Source organism: Dendrobates tinctorius, unplaced genomic scaffold, assembly GCF_039654945.1.
Source record: "Dendrobates tinctorius isolate UK_male_01 unplaced genomic scaffold, ASM3965494v1 ptg000129l, whole genome shotgun sequence".
NCBI lineage: Eukaryota > Metazoa > Chordata > Amphibia > Anura > Dendrobatidae > Dendrobates > Dendrobates tinctorius.
In genome coordinates, this window is record NW_027361797.1 from 37,064,742 (window position 1) to 37,084,606 (window position 19,865).

The 19,865-nt window shown below is 49.2% G+C and overlaps 1 protein-coding gene across 1 annotated transcript in view; it reads right to left on the reverse strand.

Moving 5' to 3' along the window:
* The window catches only part of VPS35L (VPS35 endosomal protein sorting factor like), a 103,227-nt gene that overhangs the window by 64,518 nt on the left and 18,844 nt on the right, over positions 1 to 19,865 (reverse strand). Inside the window, exon 6 of the mRNA XM_073542967.1 lies at positions 508 to 584. Within this exon, the coding sequence (XP_073399068.1) occupies positions 508 to 584 (77 nt within the window). The remainder of the gene's footprint in view (positions 1 to 507; positions 585 to 19,865) is intronic.

Sequence of the window (19,865 nt, forward strand, 5' to 3'; positions counted from 1 at the left end):
ATTCCCTAAGATGATATCATCAAGAGAAGTCTCCAGTTCTGGCAACACACAGAACAGTGAAAAATGTCAATCCCACCCGGGTGTACAAATTAGCCAATTACAGACATCTGTAAGTCAGTCAGACTTGTTAATACACGTAATGGGCAATGCATGAGGGCTGGAGTAGAAGTCAGAATATATACAGGCTTGGACTGGCCCATGGGGTAACAGGGCAATCCCCCGATGGGCCCCAACCCCATTTTATGGGGCAGAACTTGGCATAATTCACTCCGTACAGAAAAAAGCAGCATCTCATCATTCATTAACCAAACTACCCAGGTTATTATTATATAGACATATAGGTAAATTTGTGAACGAGGATCATGTAAACCTTTATATACAGGTGAAAAGTGGGCCCCCCCAAACACCCAGTCCGATACTGGAGATATATATGTACACACAGTATACAAAGAGAGAGTTACATATAAATAATTCTTTCAGAACTAGAAATAAAAAGTTTATTCCTACTTCTTCCAGATCATCAAGTTCCTCGAGCCGTGTTCTCACTTTCTCCGACACCGCTGAACCCGGAGTCGTAGTTTTGCCTAAATAAGGAGCAGATTTTAGTCAATTAAGACCATTTTATACTCCATTATACAACTCCAAATCCAAAGTAGTTATGACGCAGCTTAAAAATGTGACAAAAACAAAAATGCACACTTTTTTTTTTCGTTTGCTTCCTAAATCCAAAATGAATCAACTTTCTCAATATTTTTCAATAAAAAGTTTCTACCGTTTTGTAGCTGCACAGTGCAAGGCGTTAATCTAGCAGTCAAGTGGAAAAATGTTAAAAATCCATCAGAACTGCGGTTCCTGGCACCACTTCTCTCTTGTTCCCTTCTCTCAGTGTTAGAGATAGCAGCAGGAAGGGGGTTGTACACAGATCTCCACAATATGGAGAGGGGGGAAAGTCTATACAGTCTCAGGGACAGCAGAGAAAACAGACTATAGAAAAGAAGGAAACAAGTGGAAGAGGATATAAGTATAGGACAGAAGATGTGCTGTTACATGCTATTAGGCTAATGAAGACAACAGCACTTTGGATATGTACTGACTGCAAATCCAGCCTACAGTCATGGCCGAAAGTGTTGTCAGCCTTGAAATTGTTCCAGAAAATCAAGTATTCCTACCAGAAAATTATTGCAATTACACATTTATTTCCTTTGTGTGTATTGAAACAACACAAAAAAAAAAAACAACAGGGGAAAAAAGGCAAACTGTACATAATTTCACATAAGACCCTTAAAACGCAATGGGTAAAATTGTTGGCTGGCACCTTTCCAAAATTGTGGGTTAGCAACTTTGTTTCAAGCATGTGATGTTAATCTTTGCAATGTGTGTCTGTGTGTGCCACACTAAGGGTAGAGAACAGAAAGAAGAGAAAATAACTGTCTAAGGACTTGAGAACCAACGTTGTTGAACTATATCAACAATGTCAAGGTTACACGTCCATCTCCAGAGATCTGGATGTTACTTTGTCCACGGTGGACAACATAATCAATAAGTTTACAACTCATGGCACTGTAGCTAATCTCCCTGAATGTGGACAGCAGAGAAAGCTTGATGAAAGGTTGCAAAGTAGGATATTCCGGATGGTGGATAAGAAGCCCCAATCAAGTTCAAAAGAAATTCCAGCTGTCCTGCAGGCTCAGCGTGAACTATCTGTCGGCATTTGAATGAAGTGAAACGCTATGGCAGGGGACCAAGGAGGACCCAACTGCTGACACAGAAACATAAAAAAGCTAGACTGCAATTTGCCAAATGTACATGAGTAAGCCGATATTCTTCTGGGAAAGCATCATGTGGACAGATGAGACAAAGACAGAAGTTTATGGTAAAGCACATCATTCTACTGTTTACTGAAAACGGAATGAGGCCTACAAAGAAAATAACACAGTACCTACAGTCAAATACGGTGGAGGTTCAAAAATGTTTTGGGGTTGTTTTGCTGCCTCCGGCAATGAGTGCCATGACTGTGAACAAGGCATCATGAAATCTGAAGAAAACCAAAGGATTTTGGGTGGAAATGTAGTGCCCAGTGTAAGAAAGCTGAATTTGTGTCCTAGATTATGGGTCTTCCAGGAGGACAATGACCCCAAACATACTACAAGAAGCCCCCAGAAATGGTTGGAAACAAAGAACTGGAGACTTCTGAAGTTGCCAGCAATGAGTCCGGATCTAAATCCCATTGAACACCTGTGGAGAGATCTCTGTTGGGAGAAGACGTCCTCAAATATGAGAGACCGGGAGCAGTTTGCAAAACAAGAATGGTCCAGAATTCCAGTTGAGAGGTGTAAGAAGCTTGTTGATGGTTATAGGAAGCGATTCATTGAAATAATTTATTCCAAAGAATGTACAACCAAATATTAAGCTGAGGGTGCCAACAATTCTGTCCGGACCATTTTTGGGGTTTGGTGTAAAATTATGTCCAGTTTGCCTCTTTTTTTTTTGTGTTGTTCCAATACACACAAAGGGAATAAACATGTGTATATCAAAACATCTAATTGTAATAACTCGCAAGGGTGCCAACACTTTTGGCCATGACTGTATATTACTGGAAAGGACAAGAAAAAAAAACAAAAAAAGCTGAAACTTGGTCAAGCTACAAACTGCACATCAAAAGGTACGGAAATCAAATAAGAAAGAAAATCCACAGACTGAAACTGTCTGACTTTATTAAATAAACATAACCATTATCATATCTGGAATAAAAACATTTTTTCCATGTCAAACTGGTCCCAGTGCCTATTGCTAAAATTTGCATTAGATTGGCTACACTGTAGCGATTGTATGAAAAAAAAAAAAAAAAAAAAAAGCTCTTTAGGGTCCTCAGAGCACCAATGGTGTGAATGAGCATTTTCAGTGCATCGTTCTACCCCATGAATACCTCCCCGAATACCTCTCTGCTGAGCCCGCGCCGTCGCAGGAGAAATCTGGTGCCTGCGCTGACTGTTGGAGTCCCTAAGTCCACAATTCTTTATGAAAGTTTAACTCAATCTGACCCATCTGGCATGACTGACAACGCCTCAGTGTCCCTCCTCCTTGCTGAGATCTCACACTGCTGAGGACAAGCTGCAGCTGTCTGTTAGGCTGGGAAGGTGGACACTGAATACACTTGGACTCTCACAATCCTTAACTGGACTGATAAAATTCTAATTTAATTTACCAATATTATGGGGGGCGTGGCCAGCGATTGAAGGAGCAGGACGTGCCAGCCTGAGCTCCTCTCAGAAAAACAATCTGTCTGATTCAGGGCTCCCTATAGCCCATCCGCCCTCATTGGGTACCGAGATACATTAGAGGTGACCTGGAGGATAACCCCCGTTGGTCCTGGGTCCACCCGGTGCCTCGGGACGAGGAACCCTCTCGCGGCCTAGCTGCAGGCCTGAAGCCTGCCCGGGTCACATCTTGGCTGCTGCGGTGCTGAAGGTTTGGAGGCCCCCTTCCTGTGACCGGAGACTGACGATGGGAGAAAACCGGCCGCTTACCTTCTGCTGTCATCTGGCGATCGCGCGGGGGAGCTTTCTCCTGGACGCCGGGCGTGCCGATGGAGACCGCGGAGCTTGCTGCGGCATATACATCCGGTGGAGCCGCGGCCTGTAGTGGGCGGACGACCCGCGGCGTGAGCGGTGATAGATCCGGTGACACCGGGAATGCGGTGAGGAGGAGGCTAGCTGCGTGCTGTGCCCTGGAGGTGGGTGACTGGCTGGGGCTGCAGGAACACCCGGGACCACTCCATATTGCAGGAGGACAGCAGGGACCATATTGTGGCACACTAGTAGGACCCTCTCTGAGTAGCAGAGTGCCTGAAAAGATTGCGGGAGACCTGCTGTATCCCGACCCTGGCTATCAGAGGGTTATCCAGTATGTTCTACCCAGTCCCCAATTGAAGGAGAAGAGTTCATATAATCTCCAGTGATACCTTGTCTTTAGGTATAAAGCCTTGGGACTCCACCTGCTGGCTTCTTGATGCAATTGCACATACTTAAAAAGAAGGAAGAGAGAATATTTTCTTCTTCTCTTTTACCTATTCTCTTTTGTCTGTTTTCGTATTTTGGGCTGTTACTCTGGCCAACAGGCTCATACGCCCCCTTACTCCTGTAAAATAAAAGGGCTATTGTAGCAGAACTGCACCAGAGACATACTCTGTTCTATACAATTTACCCCATGTCTTGCTAAAATCCAACACGGAGGGCATGGACGATCCTGGTGGACTATAATTATGGAACACTAGATAAGTCACTACGGGCACAATTGTCATGCGATAACTTTCAGAACGCAGGAGGTCTCTGAGCAATGCGTCCCCAAAAATCTGCTACATCAGAAAGCAATACCCGTCCGATCACACAACTGATGACTCAACGTACAAAACCAGCTAATAGCAGTATGTCAGCGTCACAATCAACCTCACTGAACACCGGGAGCTCCCCCCAGAGGTCACAGCAAACTAACTTGGCTACTCCAACAAACATGATTCCAATGACAATGGAGGACCTCCTGGCTACCATTCAGAAAACGTTCAGAGCCGAGTTATCCGTGCTGTCAAACACAGAGCCCCTGAGTTCGGGTGGCAGATCGGCCCCTGAGACAGTAAGTCTGGCCGTTCCGGCAGATGTCAAGGCACGTCTGCGAGGAGCTGCACCAGATCCGCGTAACATGCCCGACGGGGCCAGTCTGGGGCCAGCAGAATTGCCGGAACCCCCTCTGCCTTGATTTTTCTGATGAAGCAGTGGCAGCGGGGGAAACAGGTATGGGAGCTAAAACTAGCTCCACGGTAGGACCAACGCATCCACTGCAATTGCTCGCGGGTCTTGGAACCGAACTACAAACACGGCCACTTTTGCGTTTTCCCTGGAGGGCATCAGATCCACGTCCGGAGTCCCCCACCGTTGGCATATCTGCTGGAAGACCTCGGGGTGCAGGGACCATTCCCCGGCCGCAACACCCTGCCAGCTTAGGAAATCTGCTGTCCAATTTTCCACGCCTGGTATGTGGACTGCTGAGATTACCGAGTGATTCCCCTCGGCCCAGCGTAGTACATGCTCTATCTCGCGCATGGTTGCCCTGCTGCGCGTGCCTCCCTGGTGATTCACGTATGCCACCGCCGTGGCGTTGTCCGATTGAATCCGGACCGGACGCCCTGCTAGAAAGTGCTGGAAATGCTGCAGTGCCAGCCGCACCGCTCGAATCTCCAACAAGTTGATCAGGAGGCGCGCCTCCTGATGAGACCATTGCCCCTGAGCCGTGTGATGGCGAAAAACTGCTCCCCAACCGAGAAGACTAGCATCGGTTGTGATCACCAACCACTGATCTGGGGGAAAGGGCTTCCCCTGAAGAGAGGAGTCGCGCGTCCACCACCGAAGTGACCGTCTGACTCGAGGGGACAACCTGCACTGATGATCAGCGTGAATGGACTCTTGTCACAAGATGTCAAGAGAGCGTGCTGCAGGGGACGAAGAAATTGGGCAAACTGAATAGCTTCCATTGCCGCCACCATCCTCCCTAGGACCCTCATCCCGAATCGAATGGTGAGGGCCTGGTTGTTGAAGATTCTGAACTCCCTGACGGAGCGCTCGAGCCTTGTCCCGAGGGAGAATTACCAACCCTCGGGAGGTGTCGAAAATCATCCCTAGGAATGAGATCCTCTGAGCTGGGACAAGGGATGACTTCTTCCCGTTGACCAACCATCCTAGGCGAGACAGGGTATCCAGCGTGATGCTGACATTCTCCTCGCATGCCCGAAAAGACGGACCCTTCACTAAGAGGTCGTCGAATTACAGTAAAACCACTATGCCCCGAGAATGTAGAATGGCCATGACGACCGCCATTACCTTCGTGAACACTCTAGGGGCGGTGGCCAACCCGAAAGGCAGAGCCACAAATTGGAAATGCCGACCATCGATTGCAAAACGCAGGAATCTTTGATGCGGGGGAAAAATAGGGACGTGCAGGTAAGCATCCTGGACATCGATCGAGGCCAAGTATTCTCCCTGCTCCATGGACGATACGACTGAACGGAGAGATTCCATTCGAAAGTGCCTGATTCTGATGAACCTGTTCAGGAGCTTTAAGTCCAGAACCGGCCTTACTGTCCCATCCTTCTTGGGGACCGCGAACAGGTTGGAATAAAATCCTTGAGTTTTTTCACACTCTGGTACAGGGACAACGACCCAGTTGCGCTGCAGCACCTTGATGGCCCCTAGCAACGCCTCTGCCCGGGATTCTGCTTTGGGCAGCCGGGAAAGAAAAAAATCGTCTTGGAGGATCTCTGACAAATTCTATTTTGTACCCCGACGACACTAGTTCCGCCACCCATGCGTCGCGTGCCACCGTGACCCAAACGTGGCAGAACCTGAGTAGACGTCCGCCCACTCTGCCGTCTTCGGGTACCGAATGCCCCGAGTCATTTCGCTGAGGGCCTCTGGGATCTGGCTCCCCTTGATCTGGGCAGGCGGTCTCGCATCCTACCCAGCGGGTTGGCCCTATACATGACCTGACACTCCCAGTCCTGGTTGTAGGGAGCTGGGGCAGAAGAATTGGGCGCTGCCATCCACCCGGGGCTGCGAAATGCTCGAAAGCGCACCTGAGGCTGACGAAATGGCAGTTTAATCTTCTGTTGTGGGAGAAAGCTGCTTTTTCCCCCCGTAGCATCTGAGATGAGCTTGTCTAATTTTTCCCCAAATAGGCGGCTACCCTGATAAGGCAGGGAAGTCAAGGATTTCTTGGAAATCGAATCAGCCCGCCATAGCCTTAACCACAAGGCTCTCCTAATGGCGACTGCATTCGCCGCCGCTAGTGCTGCGCAATTCGCCGCATCCAAGGACGCATTGATTAAATAGTCACCTGCCATCGCGATCTGACCTGCTATCTCAGACACTTCCGTCGGCAGGTCTATATCCTGTAGGACATTATTTAAAGAATCTGACCATGACATCATGGCCTTGGCTACCCATGTTGCCGCAAATGAAGGAGAGAGTGCTGATCCTGATGCCTCATACACCGAGCGATCAAAACTTTCTATGAGCCGATCCGTGGGGTCTTTAATAGAAGAACCACTAGGCACCGACAAAGATCTCGAGGCCAGGCGTGACACTGGGGGATCCACAACCGGAGATTCCGCCCATTTCTTACAGAGCTCTGGTGCAAACGGATATCTTGTTTCTAGCGTTTTTTGGCCCGAAAAACGCTTGTCTGGACGTTCCCTGTGTCGCTGCACTATGTCTTCGAACTCTGGATGAGTGCTAAATACTCTATGCGGTCTCCTGGCCTTCTTAAAGGATACCTTATGACCTGCGGTTAGTGAGACATCCTCCTCAATACCCAAAGTCTGATTGACCGCTTCAATGAGACTGTCTACCGTCTCCCGACACCCCGGGGTATCCAGATCCAAGGATTCCTCCCCGTCATAACCTGAACTCTGCTCGCTCCCGGAAAATGGTGATGGTGAGCGAGACGCCGCACTCACTGATGCCGAAGCACCAGAGGGGCCTGGAGACGCAGTGTGGGTTCTCTTCCTATGCGTCTGCCTAGAGAGTGTGCGGCCCCTGCAGGCCAGAGGCTCTTGTGAGGTGGATGAACCCTCCCCAACAGGCGAGCCGTCGTCTCTACCCCTATCCGGGGCCTGAAGGGTCTCAATCGCCTTCGTAAGCGAAACCATGGACCGAGAAAGTGATAACGCCCATTCCGGGGGATCCAGACCCCTGGGCTCCGTCGCAGGGGAGGGCTCCTGGGCGCGTTCTGAATCACTGGCTTCACATAATTTAATAGTCTGCGCTCGTGGGAACATCACCCCACAGGAAACGCATGCGGCATAAAGGAACGTGTGCGTTTTTCCTTTCCCAGACATATTGCTGCTTAGGCCAACTCCTATGAGAGTTCGATGGGAAAGGAGGAGGGTAACCCTTAAATGCATGTAGCGTAGCTCCGGGACGGGGGTCGCACTTATCCTGCTCCTGTGTGTCCCCCCGCGCTCCTGGTCTGACTCCGATGCGCTCCTTTACCTCTGGGTAGGCTGCGAGTGCCTCTTCTGATCACGACCTACCCTGCTCTGAAGCCGGGGCCTCAATTTTATCCGGCGCCTGCCCTAGCCACAGGGGGCGGCCCGGAAAAACGTTGCGCCGGGGGGCGGGACTTCCACCCGCGGCCTAGGCCAAAGCCGAGGGCTAAATTAGACCCGTCCGCCCGCTCGACCGCAGGCGCCCCCGCTAGCCCGGTGATCCGGATCCCCCACACTGCTCCCCTCCCTCCGCTGGCGGCGCCGGCCAGCGGGTGAGCCTCCCGGACCCAGCCGCGCACAGGCACCCGGAGAGAGGAGGAAGGAGGGGAGACGAGGAGGTGAGGAGAAGAGGGAGAGACGGGGGGAGGGTGGGGAATGGCGACTGCAGATCGTAGCCTGGCCCACTATGCCCGAGGAGCTGCATGGCCGCTGCAATCGCAGCTGCCCTGATTATTATTGGACTCTATAGGGGGGTCCATCTTACAAAAAAAAACGCTGCCCAGATCCCTTCCCAGCTCCATACCTACATCATGGCCTTCACTCGGTAGCGGCACCTGGGGTATTTAATTTTAGGACGGTGCAGGCACCCTAGCGCCGTCTGCCCTGCAGGGGCGAGGAGAGGGACCGTCCACCGCCATGCAGCACCGCTGTCTTGCGTTGGTGTAGCAGTGGGGGCCACACAGACTAGTCTTGCGCCTCTGTGCAAGCCCATGGTTTCAATACCTAGGGGTGGACAGGGTTAAGTCTGGCATAATGTCCCACGGTGCGGGAAAGGATACATGGAGGGACACTCGCACGTGCTCGCCCGTTGATGGTTTGGGGAAATCGGATCCTTTCAATAGGATGCGTTGCCCCTGTCTCATTTTCATAAAAGAAAAAAGAAAAATAGAAGTCTGGGGAAAAGTCCCAGAGATGTCCCTCGGTGCGGGAAAGGAAACGCGGAGGCGATACTCAACGCGTGCTCGCCCGTTGATGGTTTGGGGAGATCGGACCCTTTCAATAGGATCCGTCGCCCCTGTCTCCTCTTCATAGCAAGAAAACAACAAAAAAAAATAGTCTGGAGAGATCCAGACTGCGTGTGCCTCCATAGGACACTAAGCAAAAAAACTGGTTTACGCCCACAATCGGGGCGAGGGTGTATGCGGTGGAGGAGGAGCTAACTGTTTTTTGTATACTTAGTGTCAGCCTCCAGACGGCAGTAGCATACACCCCCACAGTACCTGTGTCCCCCAATGAGACGAAGGAGAAATGCCTGTTCCAGGTGGTAGTTTAATTAGAAATTTCATTAGAATCTCTTTATGCATACCTAATGTATAAGGTACTATCACACAATGTTAGGGGGTTCAATTCCCCGATAAAAAGAAGACGCGCCTTTATTGATTACCAGAAACATTCCCCTGATGTGCTATTCCTACAGGAAACTCATTTCTCTAATAACTCATCTCCCAAGTTTTTCCATAAGCTCTACTCGAGAGTTTTTATTGCTACTCATGATAAAAAAACGAGAGATGTCGCCATATTGCTGCATAATTCTTTTCCATTTGTGCAGGAGGGTTTGGTTGTGGACACAGAAGGTAGATATATAATCCTTTGGGGCACGGTTCAGGAGAAGCGATTCTGTCTTGTGAATTGCTATGCACCCCCGACATTTCAAATGAAAACAATTAAATCTATTGCAAGATCCCTAAGGTCTATATCCTATGATACTATTATATGGCGGGGCGATTTTAAGCTGACTGTAAACCCAAGCCTTGATAAATCTAATAAGGGGAGGCCTGACATGACAAGGAGGGAAAAAACTATCTTTGATGGTATCTTGCAAGCTCATCATCTAGTGGATGTATGGAGAGAATCTCATGAGCAATCCAGAGGTTATACCTATTTTTCTAGAGCATTCCATTCATATTCCAGGATTGACTGGATTCTAACTAATTCGGAAAACATACCATCATTAATGTATTCCAGACATGTCCCCTCCTCTTGGTCCGACCATGATAGCGTACGTTCTGTGTTTAAATTAAGCATGGAGACTGCATGCCTGTATACGTGGAGATTGAATGAATCCTTGCTTTCTGACCCCCAAACGCGAATAATGGTCGAACAAGAGCTCAATGCCTTCTTCCTCTCTAATATCACCCCTGACACCTCTATGGGTAATATATGGATGGCCCATAAAAAATATATCACTGGTGTACTCATTAGGGTGGCAACTCAAAAAGAGAGGAATCATCTTAAGGAGCAATTGACTCTCGAGAATGAGTTTTATAAATTAGAAACCGCCAATCAGTCACACCCCTCCCTATACTTAACTAAACGAATCTACGACTTAAATCTATAACTAAATACTTTGCTAACAGCCCGCACAGAAAGAGCAATCAGGTGGACGCAAGCGACATTCTATTGGTTCTCTAATAAAATGGACCGAATGCTAGCCCGAAAATTAAAACAGAAAGAGCGATTAAACTCTATCTTCTCCATAAAAGACGAACAGTCCCAAACTACTTTTAACCCGAACAAAATATTTCAAACTTATTACCAAAAACTATACACTGATAGCACGAATTTTTCATCCCCCAAATTGGATGACTTCCTAACTAATGTACCACTATCTTCCCTAACTCTGGCTTACGCTGCTACATTACATTCTCCTATCACTGAAGAGGAAATCACATCTACTATAAACCATCTAAAAGTTGGGAAGGCTCCGGGCCCCGACGGGTTGACCGCATTATACTATAAAAATTTTCAAATATCTTATTAAAACATATACAAACATACTGCAATAATATGCTAACAGGCCAAACAATGCCGCCAAAATTCTATACGGCGCATATCACTGTCATCCCAAAACAAGGGAGAGACCCATTGCTCACAAAAAACTACAGGCCAATATCCCTTTTGAACGTGGATCTTAAGATTTTCTCCTCCATAATAGCCAATAGAATTAATAAATGCCTGCCTAGTCTTATTCACAAAGATCAGGTTGGATTCATCCCAACTAGACAAGCCCCGGATATTTGTAAAAACCTACACCTCATACATAATGCCAACAAACGTAAAACCCCCTTAACCTTGCTAGCTTTAGATATAGAGAAAGCTTTTGACACCATTACTTGGCCATATATGTTTAATATCTTGCACAAAATGGGGATTTCACAACAATTAATTGACTCACTTAAACTTCTATACAATACTCCAGTTGCCTACTTAAAATTACCCTCGACCACTCCAGAACCAATAATTATCGGCAGAGGAACCAGGCAAGGGTGCCCCCTATCTCCTGCCCTATTCGCTTTGGTGATGGAGATCCGTTTACACCCTGACATCACAGGCCAAACTATAGGTAGACATGAATACAAGGTCAGTCTGTTTGCCGACGACCTACTTCTGACCATGACAAATCCCCATACCGTATTTTTCGGACTATAAGACACACCGGACCATAAGACGCACTAGGTTTTACAGGTTGAAAATAGGAGAAAAAAAAGTTTTTGAAGCAAATAATGGGGTAAAATATTTAATAACATAAATAACATAATATTTCACCAATGCAAATGTAAACAGAACTCAGCAGTAGCATTAACAACCATTATTGGTACGGAAACTCCTCAGTCATCTGGGAACCCCAAGAACTCCTCGTCACTACTGTCCTCATTTCGGAAGCTTGGTTCCTCAGAATCACTGGCATCACTGTCTTCACTCTGTTCATAGAGGAGATCATCTTCAGAGCCATCTAAGGCATTGCTGATGCCACATTTTTTGAAGGACTTCACAATGATTTCATCTTTAACTGACTGCCATGAGGTTTTCACCCATTCACAAACTTGTGTGATAGTGGGCCTCTTCATTCGTCCAGTTGGCGTCAGGTCATGATTTCCAGCAGCCATCCATTTATTCCACTCTTCTCTCGTGAAAACTTTAAATGGCTTATTGATGGAAACGTCCAAAGGTTGTAACTGACTGGTAAGCCCCCCAGGAATTACGGCAAGATGGGTTTTCTCTTCATTAAATCTCCTTTTTGTGGCTTCAGTTGTGTGTGCCCTGAACTGGTCTAGCACTAATAGAGCAGGTTTTTTCAGAAGCCCTCCAGGACGTTTGGACCACACTTTTTCTATCCATATCTTCATGCCATTTTCGTCCATCCCTTTTCATGAACAATGACTCCCCTTGGGATTGCCTCTTTTGGCATGGTTTTTCTCTTGAAAATCAGCAGTGGTGGCAGTTTGGTGCCATCTGCACAGCAGGACAACACTACTGTATAATGGGTTTTCTCATGCCCGGAGGTCTTCACGGCTATAGTTTTGGCACCTTTCACATCGACAGTTTTGTTTGATGTAACATCGAAGGTCAACGGGACTTCATCCATGTTTCCAATCTGAGTCATTTCCTATCCATTTTTCTTTCTTGCTTCCAGTACAAATTTGTGAAAAGACAAAATCTTGTTCTCGTATTCTATAGGCATTTTTTGTGCAATCCTAGTTTTTGTGCGCATAGCAAGGCCACATCTCTTCATAAATCTATAGCACCATGATGGTGATCCTGTGAAGTCCGCAATGCCTTTCTCTGCAGCAAGACGTTTAGCTTCATAAATTATCATTTTTGTAGATACAGAATATCCATTGTTCCTGTGACGTAGGATCCAATCTTTCACATCCACTTCTAAATGTGGCCACTTTGCAGCATGCCCACGAAGACATTTTTTGTCTGCCCGTTTTTTGCAGTTGTTCCTCCTGTTTCCTCCATTCCCGTATCATTTTTTCAGTTGGAGGTGGCCTGAAGTGTCTCTCCGCCGCTCTGTTGCCATGTTCTTTGGCGTACTTCACTACCTCCAGTTTAAAAGGGATTTTATATGAAATCCTTTTCTGCTTTGACATCTTTCCAGGAGATTATGGTACACGATAGCGCGGTATCTTTCTGCAAGAAAATACAAAATTAAGGTATCAGTACGGTACTTTGTCCAGCTGCTGACACTGTTATGGTGAGGGATCTGCTGCTGGAGGGCCACAGGTTGTATGGAACAACACCCCACCAAGGAGAACATCTGCAAGGAGTTTGTATGTTCTCCCAGTGTTTGAGTGGGTTTCCTCCGGGTTCTCCGCTTTCCTCCCACAATCCAAACACATATAGAGATATTGTGAGCCCCAATGGGGACAGTGATGATAAGGTCTGTAAAGTACGGTACTGTGGAATAGGAAAGTCCAATATACGGTACCACAGACAATGCATAATAAAATTACGGTAATTACGGTCGGTACCGCAATTACCGTACTGTAACCACAAACTCTGCGGTACCATAATTTTTCTGTTTACCGTACGTGGGAGAGTTTTTTTTAATGAAACAAGCTGGAGTTTTCATTGGTACCAATTTGTCATACGGTACCGTACTTATGATTTTTCAACCACTTTATGTGGCACGATGGAAAAAAAAAAAAAGTGTGCACAGATTGGTGAAATCTTGTATTTTTTGATGGGTCTGGCACCGTTTGCTTCTGGATTGGGAAGTGAGTAGTGCTGACCTCCTACCGTCAAAGCGAACCAAATCATGCATCTGTCCACGTATGAATGCTGCCCACCTCCCAATGCCGAAGTATGGTACCGTAAACACTAAGGCTGGGATCACACCACCGTGTGTGATGTGAGAAACTCGCATGAGTCTCTTGCATCAACACCCGGCACTGCCGCCGGCTCTCAGGACCGGAGCTGCGGCTGCAATACCGTACATGCAGCCGCAGCTTCGGTCCGAGTGCCAGCGGCAGTGCTGAGTGTTGATGTGAGAGACTCGTGCAAGTTTCTCGCATCACATACGGTAGTGTGATCCCGGCCTAAAAGGGAACCTGACAGCTGATACATGCTACCGTAATACTCGGACAGCATGTATCAGACACTGGCTGGTACGGTATGCTTCACTCCGAAATACCGTACTACAGTGTTTCAGAGAAAAACACTGTACTTTGGCTTTTCCCCTCCTGCTGCCCATCACTGACAGGTCTCTTCCTGTACATGCACGCAGAAAGAAACTTGTCACTCAATGGGAGCGGATGGGGAGAAGCCGCCGGGGACCCACGTGTCTGACTAGTCTCCAGGTGGCTTTTAAAGTACGGGCTGTCCAATGCATAAGCAGTGTGTACCGTATTAGCGTAACAATGGGCTGTATGACTTAAGCCACTTATTTTTCTCTGAAATGCTGTGGCATTTCAGAGAAAAAAAAAAGTGGTTAAACTCATACAGCTGATTGCTACACTTAGAGTACAGTATGTTTCCACGGTCAGTACAGTAAATCCGCAGCATCCAACCTGCAGCGTCCAGATGTTACAGCATAGTGGAGGGGATTTTAAGAAATCAAATCTCCACTATGCGTACAGGGACGCCTCCGGCTGCCCTGCGTAACCAGACATGCGGCGCATCTTTATAGATTGCAGGATGTCTACCGTATTTACGGTACCGTATCTTGCGGAGACGCACCACCCAATGTATAGGATGCGGTGATTCCGCATGTGTTCAATGAACACGTGTGGAATCACCGCGTGTACAGAAGGGGGCAGCGCTTTGGGCGGAGCAGACATGTGCTGCTTCCAAAGTGCTGCCAGTATGTGACCGTGGACAGCCTGTATCAGAAGATACCATATGTCACCTATAAGGGCTCATACTCACTTGCGAGAGAGTCACACGATTCTCGTGCGAGTCTCGCATGAAAACTGGAGACTGGTTTTCCATCCCTGGTTTTCATGAGAGAGACTCGCACGAGAATCGTGCGAGTTTCTCGCAAGTGAGTATGAGCCATAAAGTGCCATATGTGTTGTTTCATGTGCTTGGGAGAATGATAGTGCTTTCATTGTTTTTAACTTTTTTTTTTACCGTAGTCCAAACGCTAGACAGGAAGTAACGTTCTCCCATCCAAATCACAAGCCGCTGTGACACTGACAGTACTACAGAGGCAGTTTTGTGCTGACCCGGCCTCTGTAGTCTGTATGACGTCACTGCAGCATGTGACCGGCTTGGCGAACCCCCTACTTCCTGTCTAGCGCGTGGCTGCAGACTTCCTTCACTTAGCCGCTGGCGGCTCACCCAGTGCCGCCTTACCGCTGGCGGCTCGCACGCCACCTCCGGAGCCCCCCCACGCCACCGCTGGAGTCCCCCATGCCACCGCCGGAGGCCCTGCTTCAATGCTGGTGGCTCCCGCACTACTGCCGGCAGCTCCTCCTCCACCGCCGGCGGCTCTCACTCGCCTGCCAGCGGCTCCCCTCTCCACCTCTTAAGCCCCGTTTCATCGCTGGCGGCTCCCGCCAGAGCTCCCATTTCACCGCCGGTGGCTACCGCTACCCCGCCGGCGGCTACCACTCCTGCTCCACCGCGGAAGGCCCGCTTCGCCTCCGGAGGTCCCGATTCACCGCATCAAACAGGTACATTGCGACCATAAGACGCACCCCCCCATTTTCCTCCTGATTTTGGGGGGAAAAAAGTACGTCTTATGGTCCGAAAAAAGGAGATTTTTGTGTACTCACCGTAAAATCTCTTTCTCTTAGCCTTTAATTGGGGGACACAGAACCGTGGGTGTTATGCTGCTGTCCACTAGGAGGCGACACTATGCATAATCTGAAAAAGATTAACTTTGGCTCCTCCTCTGCAGTATGCACCCCTGGACGGCGTCAGCCTTCTCCAGTTTTGTGCAAAAGCATTAGGAGGAATATACCAGAAACATAACCATGCCTGTAAAAAAAAGGCTACTATAAACAGGCTCAAACAACAATATGAGAACCCAACCGTAATAACGGCCCGCAAGGGCTACAGGGTGGGAGCTGTGTCCCCCAATTAAAGGCTAAGAGAAAGAGATTTTACGGTGAGTACACAAAAATCTCCTTTACTCTGTCGCCTTATTGGGGGACACAGAACCGTGGGACGTCCTAAAGCAGTCCCTGGGTGGGAAGCAGTGGACGAATATTGTGCCGACAGTCCCCTAGACTTGGAGTACTGCCGCCTGCAGGACCCGTCTACCCAGGCTCGCATCCGCTGAGGACTGGGTATGCACTCTGTAGTGTTTTGTAAATGTGTGCAGGTTAGTCCAAGTGGCTGCCTTACACACTTGATGTGCTGAGGATTGATGCCGAATGGCCCAAGAGGCCCCTACCGCCCGCGTAGAGTGTGCCGTGATACCGGCCGGAAGAGGAGAATTGTTGAGGCGGTAAGCCTCTTGAATGGTGGACTTGATCCACCTAGCAAGGGTGGCTTTGGAAGCCGGTAGGCCCTTGCGAACGCCTTCTGGAAGAAGGAAAAGTGAATCAGACTTCCGGAAAGGAGCAGTCCTAGACACGTAAACACGCAATGCCCTGACAAGGTCAAGCGTATGCAGAGCCTTCTCTTCCCTATGAACGGGAGCCGGGCAAAGAGACGGTAGTGATATTTCCTCATTGAGGTGGAAGCTGGACCCGACCTTCGGAAGGAAGGATGGTACTGTACGGAGAACCACCTTGTCCTGATGAAAAACCAGGAAGGGTTGTCTGCAGGAAATAGCTGAAAGTTCAGACACCCTGCGTAGCGAGGTGATTGCCACCAGGAAAACCACTTTCTGCGATAGAAAGCGGAGTGAGACCACCCTAAGGGGTTCAAAAGGTGGTGACTGTAGTGCTGTCAAGACCAGGTTGAGGTCCCACGTCTCCAACGGACGTTTGTAGGGGGGAACCAATCGGGAAACCCCTTGGAGAAAAGTCTACACTTGCGGCTTGTTAGCAATACGCCTCTGAAAGAGCACTGAAAGCGCTGAGACCTGGCTCTTCAGCGAGCCCAGGGATAGCCCGGCGTCCAGGCCTGACTGAAGGAACCCGAGGGCCTTTGGAAGAGAATAGGGAAGTGGAATCTGCCCACGAGAGTCGCACCATGTGAAGAAAAACCTTCCAGGTACGATAGTAAATCCTGGCTGAAGTTGGCTTTCGAGCCCTGATCATGGTTTTAACAACGTCCGGTGAAAAACCTGCTTGGGTCAAAACCCAGGTCTCAATGGCCACTCCGTCAAATTGAGAGCCCCTGAGTTCTGGTGGAAGAACGGGCCTTGTGACAGGAGGTCGGGACGTGTGGGGAGACGCCAGGGAGCGTCTGCTGTGAGTTGCACGACGTCGGCGTACCATGTACGCCTGGGGCAGTCTGGAGCGATCAGAATGGTGGGAACACCCTCTTGTTTGATCTTTCTCAGGACTCTGGAGATCAGGGGGAGGGGTGGAAAAATGTACAGAAGCTGGAACTGGGTCCAGTCCTGAACCAGGGCATCTGCTCCGAGCGATCGCGAATCGCGCGTCCTGGCCATGAAATTGGGAACTTTGGCATTGAGATGGGATGCCATCAGATCCACGTCCGGGGTCCCCCAACGATGACAGATCTGACCGAAGACTTCGGGATGGAGAGACCATTCCCCCGAGTCCATTCCTTGTCGGCTGAGATAGTCGGCTTCCCAGTTGTCCACGCCCAGAATGTGGACCGCGGAGAGTACCGACCTTGCATCCTCCGCCCACTGTAGGATACGCTTTACTTCGGTCATCGCCTGGATGCTGCGGGTGCCGCCTTGATGGTTCACGTATGCCACTGCCGTGGCATTGTCCGACTGTACTCTGATATGAAAGTCTGCCAGCAAGTGATGGAAGGCTTGCAACGCCAGGAAGATGGCCCGAATTTCCAGGATGTTGATGGGCATGGTCGATTCCCTTGGTGACCACCTGCCTTGCGCTCTGTGATGTAGGTGCACGGCGCCCCAACCCATAAGGCTTGCGTCGGTGGTCAAAACCTTCCATTGACCGGAAAGGATTTTCCCCTTGCAAGCGAGGTTGGCTTGAGCCACCAGTGCAGGGACCTCCTGGTGTTTGCTGATAACCGGAACTCCCTGTCGAGGGAGAACGGATTCCTGTCCCAGGAATTGAGGATGGTCAGTTGAAGGGGTCTGAGGTGAAACTGGGCAAATGGTACCGCCTCCATTGCTGCTGCCATCCTGCCAAGTACTCTCATGGTATACCGGAGAGATCTGGGGGACTTGCGGAGGAGTGTGTGAACTCCCAGACGGAGAGCCAGTGCCTTGTCCCTGGGGAGGATCACCAGACCCTTGGAGGTGTCGAATAGCATCCCCAGGAAGGTCAGAGACTGACTCGGGGTAGTCGAGGACTTCTGTAAATTGACTAACCATCCCAGGCGCGTCAGAGTGTCGATCGTGATCGAGACGTTGACCTCGCAGTCCTTGAGGGTGGAGGCCTTGATGAGAAGGTCGTCCAGGTATGGAACGACTACTATGCCTCTGGAGTGCAGAACATCCATGGTAGCTGCCATGACCTTTGTAAATGTTCTGGGGGCCGTGGCCAGACCGAACGGGAGGGCCACAAACTGATAATGGTCTTGGTTGATTGCGAATCTGAGAAACCTCTGATGGGAGGGAGCAATTGGTATATGCAGGTATGCGTCCTGTATGTCTATGGAGGCAAGATATTCTCCTTTTTCCATAGACGCAACGACTGACCGGAGGGATTCCATGCGGAAGTGACGAACTCGAACGTACTTGTTGAGTTGCTTGAGGTCTATTATGGGTCGGACGCTGCCTCCCTTCTTGGGCACCACGAACAGGTTGGAGTAGAACCCTCGGAAGCGCTCTTCTGCTGGGACTGGCACTATGACTCCTGCTCGCAGGAGGGAAGAAACCGCTTGACGGAAGGCCTGAGCTTTGAGCGGGGATTTTGGAGGGACAGATGGAAAAAACCTGTGCGGTGGGCTGGTAGTAAACTCGATTTTGTATCCTGAAGACACTATTTCCTTGACCCACTTGTCTTCTGTAATAGGCAGCCAGACCTGCTGAAAGAGTAGCAGTCGTCCGCCAACAAGTGGGGTGTCTTCGAGAGGGCATGAGTCAGGACGAGGGAAAAGTCTGAGGTTTTCCTCCTTTAGGTTTTGCCTGGCTTGCCTTTGATTGCCAGTTCCTGTCCGGCCTCTGTGCCGCCGTGTGTTGTCCCTGCGGGGGGAACGATTACGGTTTTGTGCTGGGCGTGAGACGGACCAGCCCGAAGAATTCCGAAAGGATCGGAAACGAGATTGATTATGCCTTTTAAACGTGCGTTTTGGTCTTAGTTGAGGGAGGGAAGTACTTTTGCCCCCGGTAGCATTGGATATCATTGTATCCAGCTTTTCACCGAAAAGACGGCCACTGAAGTACGGGAGATTTGTTAGGGACTTTTTTGTGGCCGCATCCGCTTTCCATTCTCTTAGCCAGAGAATACGCCGGATTGTAATGGCGTTTGATGCTATTCCCGCTATTCCTCTTGCAGAGTCCAACGCTGCAAGGACCATGTAATCTGCCACCACTGCAATTTGCACCGCCTGGTCCGCCATCTGAGGATTTGAAGCTTGAAGGCCCTTTTGCAATAGAGCAGCCCAAGCCATGATGGCCTTGGCTGCCCAGACTAAAGCAAATGCGGGAGCCAAAGAGGCACCTGCCGCTTCAAAGATTGAACGAGCCATGCGTTCGACTTGTCTGTCTGCCGTGTCCTTGAGGGTTGATCTGTCCGGCAGCGAGAGAAGCGTTTGTGCTGCCAGCCCAGAGACTGGAGGGTCCACTTCAGGCGGATCTGTCCAATCCTTGGTGTCTTTCTGTGGAAAGGGGTATTTTGCTTCCAAATACTTGCGATTGGCGAATTTTTTCTCAGGCTGCGAAAAATGCTTAGAAAGGATTTTTTGGAATTCCGGGTGATTAGGGAAGACCTTCGATGGTTTCTGAACACTTTCAAAGGAAATGTTGTGTTCTGGTGCTTCCGGGGTTGGATCTGAAATGTCCAGCACCCGAAGGATGGAAGAGACGATATCCTCAACT